The sequence below is a fragment of the Pristiophorus japonicus genome, chromosome 4, assembly GCF_044704955.1.
Source record: "Pristiophorus japonicus isolate sPriJap1 chromosome 4, sPriJap1.hap1, whole genome shotgun sequence".
Lineage (NCBI taxonomy): Eukaryota > Metazoa > Chordata > Chondrichthyes > Pristiophoridae > Pristiophorus > Pristiophorus japonicus.
The window spans coordinates 243,477,506-243,491,897 of NC_091980.1; the positions used below are offsets into that span (position 1 = coordinate 243,477,506).

The window sequence follows — 14,392 nt, forward strand, 5'->3', positions numbered from 1 at the left end:
TCAGTACCACACTCCTGGTCTTTGGGCACCCTGTGCGGAGGGGAGCGGGTAGGTCCGAGGGCCTCATCGTAGGACTGCTCCTGGGCACGGCCAAGGGTGCCATCAGCCGGTGCAGGCAGCGGGCGGTCGAGGGGGTTGTTCAGCCTGACTGCCTGCCTCTCTTCCGTGCCTACATCCAGGCCAGGGTGTCCTTGGAGATGGAGCACGCGATGTCCATTGGTACGCTCGCGGCCTTCCGCGAGAGGTGGGCGCCGGAGGGACTGGAGTGCATCATCACCCCCGGCAACCAAATTTTAATTTGATTTTATGTTTTAAAGTTTAATTTGTTTTAATTGCCGGTGTTTTTAGTGTCCCCCTCCCCTTTTATAGGGGGCACTTGGAAAAAAAAAATTGATTTTAGTGCCCCAAAAAACCAAAAACAAAACAAGAAAAAAAAGGAAAAAAAGAGGGCAGTTATAAGTGTCTGGAGTGTCCCCCAGATCGGGGGGCACTTGATTTAACTGTTTAATTTGTCCTCCAATCAAAAGAGTTGTGAGTGGCTTAGCCAGTCACATGATGTTCACAAGACTTAATAAAAACCCCAGCCAGTTGGATTCAGGGGATCCACGATGAGGCAGGTGGTTGTGAGCCTGGTGGATGAACTAGTAATGTGTAGTGTGATTGTTAAACCTTTGCTAATAAACCAACTAGTTCTTAATAGCAATGTGTTGCTATGAATTCTTAAGCAAAGAACCCACGAAGCAAATACATTACAAACATCTTTAGATTACCTCCCATTATTCCCTCTATCACTATACCAAAGCAGGTAAAATGATTGTTCACTCATCTATTTCCATTTGCGATTGTAATAGTTGGTAATATATTTTAAACAAACTGCACTTATGGTACTCGAATTTGGAGGCAACACAATATCTTTAAAAGATACTTTTATGTTTGGCACCTTTGTAGTTTGAGTTGTGGAAGAGTGACATTCGTTTATTGGCTCTATACATTTACAGTGATCAAACCATCCCCCTTATCTTGACAGCAAAAGTAGTCACACATTTTTTGAACTTATAATTCAAGTTTTCAAGTTCATGCACTTGCACGTACCAAGCTGAAGGATATTAGTGCTGGGGAATGAATTGCTTCCCATGTTGGTACCTTCTTCTTCTAGGTCAGGTATAGCATCATCAAATGCAGTGTAAAGCTCTTTCTATTCTACCCCACCAACATACCTAAGCCCCAACCTCACAAAATCTCCTCTGCTGCACCACTGACATTTTCTTTCAATTTACCCCACTAGTCACCCTGTGGCCTCTTGGAGTGTGATTGCAGTTAGTGCTGAATTAGAAACAGTTTTGTGCTATAGGGCTAATGCCCACTAGCAACAGGATTAAGTTACCCAACCTCATTTCATATCGTACCTATACACTCTGAGGGCTTTTAACTTGACTCTTTTATTTTTGGTTTCAAATACAGGTCCTAAAGTAGGCCTGTCTAATACACTGTTCTCCAGTTGTTGTTACATTGCACCAGGATCTGTATTAGTAGCACTGGTTCATGGAAATAAATAGAAATTACAACACAGAAACAGGCTATTTGGCCCCACCAGTCCATGTCAGCATTTATCCTCCATGCGAGCAAATAGTTATTTACTCAACATGTTTCCATATCTCTTCGACATCTTTTCCTTCATCCACTTATGCAGTCTAATCTTGAATGTTGACATCGTTTCTGTCTCAGCCACTAACTATGGAAGTGAATTCCACAGCCTCACATCTCTCTGCAAGAATTTTTCTCAGCTGACAGCAAATCCTAACAATCTGGTAGCAAAGGCCAGTGGCCAGGAAGACCCATTTTCACCAAGTCTTCTCAGCCATCAGCTTTAGTCCAGCCAAGTTTACTTTCGGGTTGCAGCTGGCTGCATAAGACCCATCTCGCACAGCTTTTGATGCCATCGCAATAAAGGATCCAGACTTGTTTATACCATTGAGCACGATTGATGGAGGGAGATTGACTGTACTCCTCCATCTAAAAATACCTGAAGCTTGACTAGCCATAAACCAGTAAATGAATATCACTTAATTTGACCCAAGGTGCTAAGAACATAAGAAATAGGAGCAGGACAAGGCCTTTTGGCCCCTCGAGCCTGTTCCACCATTCAATAAGATCATGGCTGACCAGATCTTGGCCTCAACTCCACATCCCTGCCCACTCTGCATAACCCTTGGTTCCCTTATCATTCAAAGATCTGTCTATCTCCACCTTAAATATATTCAATGACCCAGCCTCCATAGCTCTGTGGGGAAGATAATTCCACAGATTCATGAACCTCTGAGAAGAAATTCCTCCTCATTTCCGTTTCAAATGGGCGCCCCCTTATTCTGAAACTAGGCCCCCTAGTTCTAGATTACTCCACGAGGGGACATATCCTCTCTGCAGCTAATCTGTCAAGCCCCCTCAGAATCTTATGCGTTTCAATAAGATCACCTCTCATTCTTCTAAACTCCAATGAGTATAGGCCCAACCTGCTCAACCTTTCTTCATAAGTCAACCCCTTCATCTCCGGAATCAACCTCGTGAACCTTCTATGAACTGCTTCCAATGCAAGTATATTCTTCCTTAAATAACGAGACCAAAACTATACGCAGTACTCCGGGTGTGGTCTCACCAGTGCTGTATACAGTTGTCGCAGGACTTCACTACTTTTATATTCCACCCCCCCTTGCAATGAAGGCCAACATTCCATTTGCCTTCCTGATTACTTGCTGTACCTGCATGTTAACTTTTTGTGTTTCACATTGGCATCTAAATGCATTTTTAGGCTTTTGTTAATAAAACTGTAGCTGTTGGCAAATGAGTGAGTTTCCTGCCATCAGCTGCAAGTGTAAAGATTTTCCTGGGCCTTGTGAATTGCAGTTTTTTTCTCTGTTTAAAAGTAAAAGTGTGAGATCAGATTCCCTCACTTGTAGCAGTAAGAATTACAGGTCAGCTTTCAACTGGAGCAGAGACATTGGGTAACACAAACAGGGGCGAGCTGGCCACAGGATAAGGAGTCTCATTGCGATCACATTTCTCCCAGGAGCTCTTAGCAAATGATAAAGCATCTTTAAATATGATGGAGGTACAAATGACTGAAATCCTTAAAGTGAACCCTACTCCCATTATAGTGAGTCTTATTTGCTTAACAGTAAAACTCATAATGGTACTTTATCAACAGCAGAAATTAAACTTTTAAGTATTCTATTTGTAAATATGTTGAATGCAATGGTGTTTTCCTTATCTCCTTTCTTCCTTCCACATTACATCTACTACTTGCTTGATGGAAAACTCACTTACTGTACACTAACATCACGAAAATCCTATAATGATATATAGAGATCTTGACCCAACCTATTAATCGTTGCTATGCAACATACCTCTATTAAAATATAACCGTATGAATCCACTTGTTTTAAGTGAAGCATAAGATTGATAGCACTGTCTCTTCTGTAATTGCAAAATGTTGGTGTGAATAGAATTGGATATTAGCTGTGATAAATGTGAATGACATTTCAGTGTTGTATACAAATTGAGGCCAGTCGTAAACTAGAATTGCAGTAAATGCTGAGTGGATATTGGTGTTATTTGTCAGGTTAATGTTTGGAAAATAAATATATATCTGTGTGTGTCTATCGATCCTATCTATCTATTGCTCTCTCTAAAAAAATATATATAATGGTAAAACTGATATCCACATGACCCTTCTGACTTGGTTGTGTTCTTTACTGATTTTCTGTGTGTTATCCCTAACCTTATCAAGCTTGCCGCAAGTCCATGGTGTAATAGATTTGGACACTTGCAGAGCACTGTTTCCTGTGAAATAATTTAATCTGTTACAAACGGAGTAGCTTAGTGAACTCTTGTTCCCGGTATTATTGATTTCAGATCTTGTCCCTATCCCTGTAAGTATTGTGTACGAGTGGGAGTACTCTGTACGCACCAAATACGGACCTCTTCATTTTTAGCCAACCTGAGGCTTCTAACACTAATCAGAAGATCTAAATGTACTAATTTCTTTTATTTAGAGAATGAAGAACTGAATGGTTATTCCAACAAATTCAGCATAGAAGTTCTTTTTTAAACCCAAATATATAGAGTAAATGCAGGGCAAGTTATCCCCACTTTGTGTCAGAATAGTGCTGGATTACTGTATGCTTTTTTTGAAGAAATGGCCTGCTTTTGCTGCAGTCTGATAAATTCTGTTTGAATCTTTTGTGCAGATTACAAGGTGGTCCACTATCAGAGACACAATTGTGCTATATCAGAGGGGGCAGCTGCTCCCACAGACATAAAAATACAATCCCAACCCCCATTAACAGCTGGCCCGCTGGAAAGAAGAATAACAAAAAGGAACTAAGAAGCCAGGTGGAAGTTATATTATTCGAAAAAGGCTTGGCTGTTCCTAAAATCTGTTCTTTTATTCATACAGATCAGATCGTATCCCTGGTGAAAGTGCTTTTATACTCTTTTCTCCAGTATAGGAACAGTTTATGTTTAAACAACTCCTTAAAAGTTTACATTCAGATTCCTTATAGAATGATGCTAATAAAGCCAAAAAGACTTCAATAGTCATTTTAAATTGAGCTTTTTCTCTATGATTTCAGCATGCACTCCTTGATGTAAAATTCCAATTTTCTTCCCTTTTCTATTGCTCTTTCCTGACGATAGTGTATGGTTCCATATATTCTGGCAACCCTTTGGTATTTCAATAAACTGTCAGTTCTTCTATGTATGAGCCTAGATTTGAGCTATTTGACTATTGGATTGCATAATCACATGCTGTACTTATCTGTGTACAGATGCATTTTGCAGTCGGAGTCACTGGCTAGCCGTCAGGAGCAGGAAGCCCTGGGTGGCTTTCCCCTCACGAGTCGGGGATGTTGAAGCCAAGGTAGCACTCCACAGTTACTTCAGCTGAGGTTGGCTGTTGTCGTACATTTACCCATTGAGTAATTTGCAAAGCTATGCTTTTTTTACTAGGAGTAAATTTTACTCTACAAAAATTATTTGCTCAACCTCCTGTAGCTGTTCTCAATTAGGAGCGAAAAATCTTGTTTCGTTAAGTGTCTGCGTGACTCCACTCGGCCAGACCCTTTCTGATCTATGAAGTAATCTGCTTGAGTTTATTTCAAAATGTTGCTGGTGAAATTGCTTCCTGTTGTAGTAGGAGCCATCTGTCACTGTGCAGCTGCTGGTGTTTCAGACCTGCATTTTGGTGATGCAGTCACTGAGTGAATACATTACGCAGTGAATACACAGAATTACACACTGCAAAGCCCAGGAGATGGTCTGCTTTTGCCCAACAATAGGTATTCCTTTTCAATAAAACAAAAATACACAGTAGGAGTGTTTACCCCTTTTTTGAAGGCAGGGCATACTGCTGAAGTATGGTCTTTTCCCTGGTCATGCAACATCTGCTGTCGTCTCTGAAGAAGATTGGATCAGTAATTTGATGTCATGGGCTGTGTCCTGTTTGTTGACCTTGTTAGTGGTCTGTAACCTAGATTAAAAGGCTAGGCTACGCTTTACTGAACTGTTAAAATGCATTAAGGAAGTCCTAATACTCCATTATAGAACACACTGGAGCTAAGATATTGTGTTCAGAGATGTATAATATTGTGTCTCCAGTGGAATAACAATTTACAGGTCTAAAAGTAAACTAGTCTTGTCTAATGATAGCGGAATCCAATGATATTCTTTAATTTCAAATACTGCTCATGGAACTGAGCCAGATGATTACTCAGTCACCAAAATAGTCTAGTGATTACCAGAACAATTGTATTCCGATACCATAAACCATCATAAGATGATACAGTTTTCTGGTTCAATGTGTCTTTAGTATCTTACACAGTACACCGTTGACATGATTCTGAACAAACTCCAGCTTATTCATTACTATGTCAGGTTCCTGTTATCTCCGTAAACCAGCTGCACGTGTTGCGTTTTAAAGAAGCTTAAATGCCTGTGAATGGGAATCAGATTGTTCTTGCCATAGTAATCGAGCAAGTTTACTGTGTCTGGTCTTATTATTAGTATCAAGCTATCGATTCTTTAGCACAATTGATTGTTGCATCTAACTTTTTTTTAATACAATAATCAAACTAATACTGGGTTCTCTGAGACACGTTGGAAAACTGGTCCCGTGTGTGTCGAAATAATTTACATTTTACCTTCATCACAATATGGTGTATTTTTATTTTATTTAGCAATAACTTTGCAAAACTCCGTAGCATAGTAATCAGCAGCAATTTCTAGGGCGATTCTTCCAGGGTTTTATCCCAACCATGGGTGGAGGTTACCGCTCTGAGAAAGATCAAAGGTCGTTTCCTTAGCAGTTCATTGTCAAGTGGCAACTTCATTACAACTCCTTTTTACTGTGTGGTATGCTTGTTCAGCACATACTGTTGTCAATTAAATTCAGAAAGTAAAACATCTGTTGTGGCAGCCTGGATTCACTGGCATAGTAATTTGTTTCATATTGCAGTGAATGTTCAAAGAAAATATCTATTTCACAATGCTATTTAAGATGATCAGTTCACATTAACTAGGGTTAATTTGATTGCAAGGACACCTTTCAATGCAAGGTGTCCTTGCAATCAAATGCTAACTAGATTATTCCACCAGTCCTTAAGTGCTTGAGTGGAGCTTTAAAAAATTAGCATTGTTTCCTATCTTGAGACCAAAGCACAGCCTTTTTAATAGCACCATCACACTCTGTCCAGAAAGAGATGATCTAGGGGCGTTCTCCCCGGCGTCCTGGCCAATATTTAATCCCTCAATCAACATAACAAAAAACCATCATAAGATGATACAGCTTTCTGGTTCAATACTGTTTGTGGGAGCTTGCTGTGCGCAAATTGGCTGCTGCGTTTCCTACATTAGAACAGTGACTATACTTCAAAAAAGAAGTACCGTATTGGTTGTAAAGAGCTTTGGGATTTCCGGTGGTCATGAAAGGTGTCATAGAAATGCAAGTCTTTTTTCTTTTTAGAGTGAATGCAGCCTTGAGCCTTCCGAGTTACTTGTATCCAGTTTTCTATTAGGCAGCAGTCGACATTAAATTACAGTCCATCTCATGTGTTATGTTTGTGACATAATGTCAAACATCAGCTTAGCTCTGATAAACCTGTTTCTCAACAGCTAAAGTTTTCACTGTAACTAAAGACATTGGGCCCGACATTCGTCGATATACCGCCCGCTTACCGCCCAAAAACACAAGTTTCGTCAAAAAACAGGTACATACCGTCTGACGGAAGTTTCATGAGTGACATACCACCGGGCGGTATGCACACCGCCCGCCCATGTAGAACCGCATTATTTACTCCTTTATTCATGAACTATAATAGAATCATAGAAACATAGAAAATAGGTGCAGGAACAGACCATTCGGCCCTTCGAGCCTGCACCACTATTCAATATGATCATGGCTGATCATGCAACTTCAGTACCCCATTCCTGCTTTCTCTCCATACCCCCTGATCCCTTTAGCCATAAGGGCCACATCTAACTCCCTTTTGAATATATCCAACAAACTGGAGACAACAACTTTCTGTGGTAGAGAATTCCACAGGTTCACAATTCTCTGGGTGAAAAAGTTTCTCCTCATCTCGGTCCTAGATGGCTTACCCCTTATCCTTAGACTTGTGACCCCTGGTTCTGGACTTCCCCAACATCAGGAACATTCTTCCTGCATCTAACCTGTCCAATCCCGTCAGAATTTTATATGTTTCTATGAGATCCCCTCTCATTCTTCTAAATTCCAGTGAATATAAGCCTAGTCGATCCAGTCTTTCTTCATATGCCAGTCCTGCCATCTCGGGAATCAGTCTGGTGAACCTTCGCTGCACTCCCTCAATAGCAAGAATGTCCTTCCTCAGATTAAGAGACCAAAACTGCACACAATACTCGAGGTGTGGTCTCACCAAGGCCCTGTACAACTGCAGCAAGACCTCTCTGCTCCTATACTCAAATCCTCTCGCTATGAAGGCCAACATGCCATTTGCTTTCTTTACTGTCTGCTGTACCTGCGTGCCTACTTTTAATGACTGATGTACTATGACACCCAGGTCTCGTTGCACCTCCCCTTTTACTAATCTGTCATCATCCTTCCTATTTTTGCCACCAAAGTGGATAACCTCACACTTATCCACATTATACTGCATCTGCCATGCATTTTCCCACTCACCTAACCTGTCCAAGTCACCCTGCAGCATCTTAGCATGCTCCTCACAGCTCACACTGCCATCCAGCTTAGTGTCATCTGCAATTCTTTCGTCTAAATCATTAATATATATTGTAAATAGCTGGGGACCCAGCACTGAACCTTGCGGTACCCCACTAGTCACTGCCTGCCATTCTGAAAAGAACCCCACTCTTTGCTTCTTGTCTGCCAACCAGTTCTCCATCCACGTTAATACATTACCCCAATCCCGTGTGCCTTAATTTTGCACACTAATCTCTAATCTTTTATTAGTCTCTCCCACCCCAGTCTCTCTCACCCCCCCGTCTCTTTCACCCCCCCACCCCGTCTCTCTCACCACCCTCCCCCCCCCGTCTCTCTCACCACTCCCCCCCCCGGGTCTCTCACCACCCCCCCAGTCTCTCTCACGCCCCCCCCCCCCCAGTCTTGCTCACCTCCCCCCAGTGTCAATCACCCCCCACCCCCCAGTCTCGCTCACCTCCCCCTACCCAGTCTCGCTCATTCCCCCTCCCCCCCAAATCTCTCTCATCCCCCCCCAGTCTTCCTCACCCCCCCCCCATGGATCTCCCCCCCTCCCCCCACTGTGATCTCTCTCCCTCCCACCCCCTCTCCCCCCCCACAGCGATCGCTTCCCCCCTCCCCCCCCCCCCAACAGGTCGGCAGTCTCTGGCCTCTCGTCGGTGCCTCTCTGGGGGGCGGAGCTTGACAGGCGCGTGCGCGTGCGCACAACTCTGGAGCCGAAGATTCCCAAGTCAAAAAGCCTCCTCCGCCGGCGCCGCCCACTGCACTCCACGAGAAAAGCAGGATGGATGAAACTCTTGGATGAACCATTTGGCCCCAGAGGTACCGGGCGGTAAACAAATCACGCACCGCCCGAGCCCATTAAAGTTTAAAAAGAAAATCTACTGATTGTGTACTTGACATTTTGCTTGCAAATAGTTGGGAAACTGCAAATGATGCTGTTTTAGATGTAGTACCAATAAATGGCTTAAATGTACAGGTAGTCGCTTTTATTTGAATGTACGTTGGCCCCCTATTGTAAAGTGATGACATTTGTTAGCTTTTAGGAGATCTACCCATAAAGTAACCAACAGAAGAAGCTGTCCTAAAATTTTGAGAACATTTGCAAAATAAATGAGTTTTGCCATGTTTATTTCTCCCTCTTTAAATTTGGTTTTAAAAGTGTGCAACCATTTGATATCTTCTTTCTGCAAGAAAACCTCATGGCAGCAATTTTCACATTTTACCTGCCCATCCTCCCCCCTCTTCAAAGTGCAACCTTTGGTACAGTTGACTTTGGAGACAACATTGTATGGTAAACTTAGATATCAGAGAAGTGGGGAATGGCGTGGTGTCAAATCTGCACCCCACCACTTTGTGGCATTCTCAGATCTGCACTTAATAAGTATTTGTAACTGGCTTCCCATTTTAATTTATTAATGTAACACTTTTCTTTTCTATAATGTTTTTCAGGTACATTTTGAACAGTTTAAAGAAGCATTAATCTTTATCTTGTCAACCACCATTGAAGGGAATTTCTCAGGCGACGACGGTTATCAAGAACTAGGTAAGTAGAAAAAAGGGACTACAATTTCAGAGATATAAGGTACATCTTAGTAAAATGCATGCACTCTATTCCAAACTTACAGATTTTCATATGCCAAGTGATCATGGAATATCCCTGCGATTGATTTAAGTGCAGTTTTCAAAATCTTGCCTCCCACAAGGCCAAATATTGGAAAACTGAAAAACAGAACACATTTTTGTTGCACAAGTGGGACTATTAGGGCCCGAAATTGATGGCCTTACCATCCACTGCCGCCGCCATTCCTCTTGAAGTTGCACCCAGTGCCACTTTCCATTTGGTGTGGAGCGGGTGGGAGGGGATAACCGCTGGGAACCGCCCGCTGACGTCAGCGGACGGCCGAGTGGCGCAACTGACCCTCCCGCCCGCCGAGATGCCATATTGATGTCAACGTGAGTCAGCGCCAGAACGGAGAAGGACCGCTGGCTGGAGGCTGGTCTATCCCCGTCGGTGAGTATGAAGAGCTGAAAAAAACGGTTAGTAAACATTTTGTAATTTTTTTCTTTACAGCGACTTATCTGGATGGGGTCCCCTGATGGTGTTCCGATGGTTTTTGTTTTTTTGATGATTTTCCTTTTCAGGTCTTCGACTCTCCGTGGGCCCGACTCCATCCTCTGCGGCACTTGGGCGGCAAGTGCCTTTGCCTGCTGCTGCCAAGATTGGAGGCGTAAATCCCTCTTTTGCTGCCCGCCACCCTTTCAAAGACCTTTTTGACAAAAACCCCAGCCAAAGTACCGTTAGGTATCTCGGCGGCCATCGGCGGTCCTTTGGGTGGCCAGAGGCCTTCACCAATTTCGGTCCCTTAGCTTTTCAGTTGTGTACTGTACTGGCAGACAATGATCCCTGTTCTCTGTGCATGCAAGTGGTTTTTATCCCATGGGCATAATTTAACAAAGCGTGATAATTTTTCTGAATTGGGTACGACAAGGTTTACACTTGGTTTATATGAAGAAACACGTAGCCTGCACTACAGCATTTGCATAGCTTATCACCACATTCTGATAACACATGGGTCTCTGATTAATACAGATAATTCCTTCACTATGAGCAGGTGATTGTGCTGCAGTCACACAATTTGATCCTGCTTGTAACTGAAGATGTAAATTCTGCCAAGCTTGCATGAAAACTAGAATCACAGAATCATTCATTTTGCAGCACAGAAGGAGGCCATTTGATCCATTGTGCCTGTGCCAATGCTAGCTCTTCACCTGGAATTATCTACTGCCCTTTTCCCTTAAATGTTTCCTTTTCAATACTTATCCAAGACCATTTTAAATTATGTTATAGTCTCGTCTGCAATGAGACAGAGACTGTCCACAGTAAACTGAGCAAATCTGTTAATGGGTAAAATGACAGAAAATCAGTGGGAGGAGTTCAAAAAAGAATTTAATGTGATACAGAACCAGTTTATACCCCTGAGGGGTAAGAGCTCTGCTTGCCAAAAAAAAACCCAGCTATGGACGACTAAAAATGAAAAGAAAAAGCATACAAAATTGCAAAAAATAGCACAGAACATGGTAAATGGGAAAGATACAAAGAACAGCAAAAGGTGGTAAAACAGATAGTAAGAGCTACAAAAAGGGAGAATGAAAAGAAACTTGCAAGGGATATCAAAATCAACACAATACTTTTTACAATTATATTAGGAAAAGAGAGTGGTCAGGAGCAATGTTGGCTCCGAGAAAATTGATAACGGTGATATTGTCAATGAAAATAAGGATATGGCGGACATATTGCATAATTATTTACATCAGTATTTACAGTAGAGAAAGAGGTCAGCATGCCGCAAATCCCAATGAAACTAATAATTGAATCGGGGACACGAACTCGCCAAAATTAACAAAAGAAAAATAACAGTAATGAAGAAAATAATGACACTAAAGAGTGACAAATCCCCAGGACCAGATGGTTTCCATCCCAGGAAGTAGGTGAGCACATTGCAGATGCCCTAACGATAATCTTCCAAAGTTCTCTTGATTCAGGAAAGGTTCCTTTAGATTGGAAAATTGTGCATGTCACTCAACTATTAAGAAAGGTGAGAGAGGGAAACCAGAGAATTATAGACCAGTTAGCCGAACATCTATTGTCTGGAAATGACTGGAGTCTATAACTAAGGATAGGGTGACTGAACACCTTGACAATTTTCACCCGGTCAGAGAGAGCCAGCATGGATTTGTAAAGGGTAGGTCATGCCTGACGAACCTGATTGAATTTTTTGAAGATGTGATTAATGTAGTGCACAGGGGAATGTCTGTGGATGTTATTTATATGGACTTCCAGAAGGCATTTGATAAAGTCCCTCATAAGAAACTGTTAGCTAAAATTGAATCCAATAGAACTGAAGGCAAATTATTGACCTGGTTAGGAAATTGGCTGAGTGACAAAAGACAGAATAGGGATAATGAGCAAGTACTCTAATTGGCAGGATGTGACTAGTAGTGTTCCCCAGGGATCTGTGTTGGAGCCTCAACTATTCACCTTATTTATTTACGACTTAAATTGTCATGTATCTTACATGGCCACTGTTAGTACTTTCACAAGGTGTGCCACCAGAGGGCACAGCAGTGGGAGACTCGTAGGATACCTGTACAGGTGTCCCTGGCTTAGTATAAAAGGCAGGCCACCAGGTGTGATCCTCACTCTGAGGTTAACAAATAAAGGACTACGGTCACTACAGTTCAAGTACAACACATTGCCTCGTAGAGTCATTGTAAAGACACAACAACTGACGACGAGATTACTAACTTTCACGCGAAAATGGCTACCCTTGGTACGTTGCTGCAGTTTGCTGATGGTGATGATTGGGACACCTTTGTGGAGAGGCTAGAACATTTCTTCACAGCAGACGACCTGGCAAGAGACGACCTGGCCGCACTGGCTGAAAAGCACTATCTTGCTACCCAATTGTGAGCCCAACGTCTATGGCCTCGTCAGGGACTTGCTGGCACCATTGAAGACAACAACCAAGTTGTACAAGGAGCTCGTAACCCTGTTCCAGGAGCAACTCAAGCCCAAGGAGAGCATCCTCACAGCCAGACACTGGTTCTATACCCACCGACGGATCGAAGGCCAGGATGTCGCGAAGTACGCTGCAGACCTCAGGAGGCTGGCGGCACTGTGCGAGTTCGGCCACCCACCTCAACGAAAGCACTGCGGGACATTTTTGACATTGGAATTGGCCATAAGGGCCGCCTTCACAAACTACTGTCGGCGGATACCACAGTCACACTGCAGAAGGCCATCTCTGTGAGCCAGGCATTCATAACCTCGACCTGCGGCTCCAGGCAGATGTCTCATCCTCAGGACTCAAACCCAGCAAGTATTGTGCACAGAGCGGCGCCGTTCAGGGGCTGGACTGTAGAGCACGAAGCCTCTCAGGGAAGAGAGAACATGCCCCCGAATCCCTTAACTCAGAGTCCGCCGAGGGGGGCTAATTGAGTAGCACCATGCTGGCATTGCGGAGGACATCACAGGGCTCACCAGTGCCATTTTAAAGACTATGTTTGCAAAGGCTGCAGCACAAAGGGCCACCTTCAGCGAATGTGTAAGAGAAATAGGACTCACTGTGTCGATGAGGAGTCCGCAGATGGCCATGAATCCAGCATGGATTATGAATTGCTAGACAGAGAGGCAGCCCAGTCCCATGGGGAGGTACACAGCATGTTTACCTGCACCACCGAGTGCTCCCCGCTGAAGATGGAAGTCAAGATAGAGGGAAGTCCAGTCTTCATGGAAGTGGACACGGGGGCGAGCCAGTCAGTGGTGAATCAAGGAGCCTTTGAGAGGCTATGGGACAATCCGGCTGAACGACCCGCGTTGGCCCCGGTTCAGGCAAAGCTGCGCACCTACACTGATGAAATTATCCCAGTCGTTGGTAGTGCGAATGTAAAGGTACTCCATGATGGTGCGATGCCAAACTTACCTCTGTGGATTATTGCAGGTGATGGACCAACGGTGCTCGGAAGAAGGTAGATGGAGAAGATCCATTGGAAGTGGGAAGACTTCACCCCTCCAGCGATTGACGTCCTCTGCGCTCAGAGGCAAAGCAAGCCCTCACCTGAGAGTGAACCCGGCACTGGAGAGCAGCCCAGCACAGCACCCGAGGCACAGACCGCTCAGCACGACTGCGTGGAAATGATCCAGCTGAGACGACCCGAATGCACCTTCCAGGCTCCAGTGGCAGGACTCCGGAGGAAGAAAATCGGATCCAGAAACGACTTCCCCACTGTGGAGGCAGAATCCGGGGAGAAGAGGATCACCGCAGTCGACATCGTGGACGAAGGAAAGATGGCGCCCAAACCACGAGGTGATGCGCTGAAGACAAAGATGACCGCAGCCAGACCACGAGGTGCAGTGCTGATGGAGCAACACGTGGCACTAAATGGAGAAGCGGATTGGAGTAAAGCAAGCAAGACTCTCTAAAAGGAGGCTTGCAACCCACCACAATTAAAGGGACAGTTCCACACATTTAAGCAATGCAATAGTAATCGTAACTTGAGACAAAATGTGTAACGGATTATGTAAAATGCGTAACTGATAATTGGAATTGTACACATGCAACCGGAAAAGTCGGCGACTATGTA

General features: G+C 43.7%; 1 protein-coding gene across 2 annotated transcripts in view; it reads left to right on the top strand.

Moving 5' to 3' along the window:
* nin (ninein (GSK3B interacting protein)) overlaps window positions 1-14,392 on the top strand; it is a 189,226-nt gene that overhangs the window by 42,051 nt on the left and 132,783 nt on the right. For both annotated transcript variants that reach the window (XM_070879230.1, XM_070879231.1), the window contains exon 3: window positions 9,698-9,791. In XM_070879230.1, the coding sequence (XP_070735331.1) occupies window positions 9,698-9,791 (94 nt within the window). The remainder of the gene's footprint in view (window positions 1-9,697; window positions 9,792-14,392) is intronic.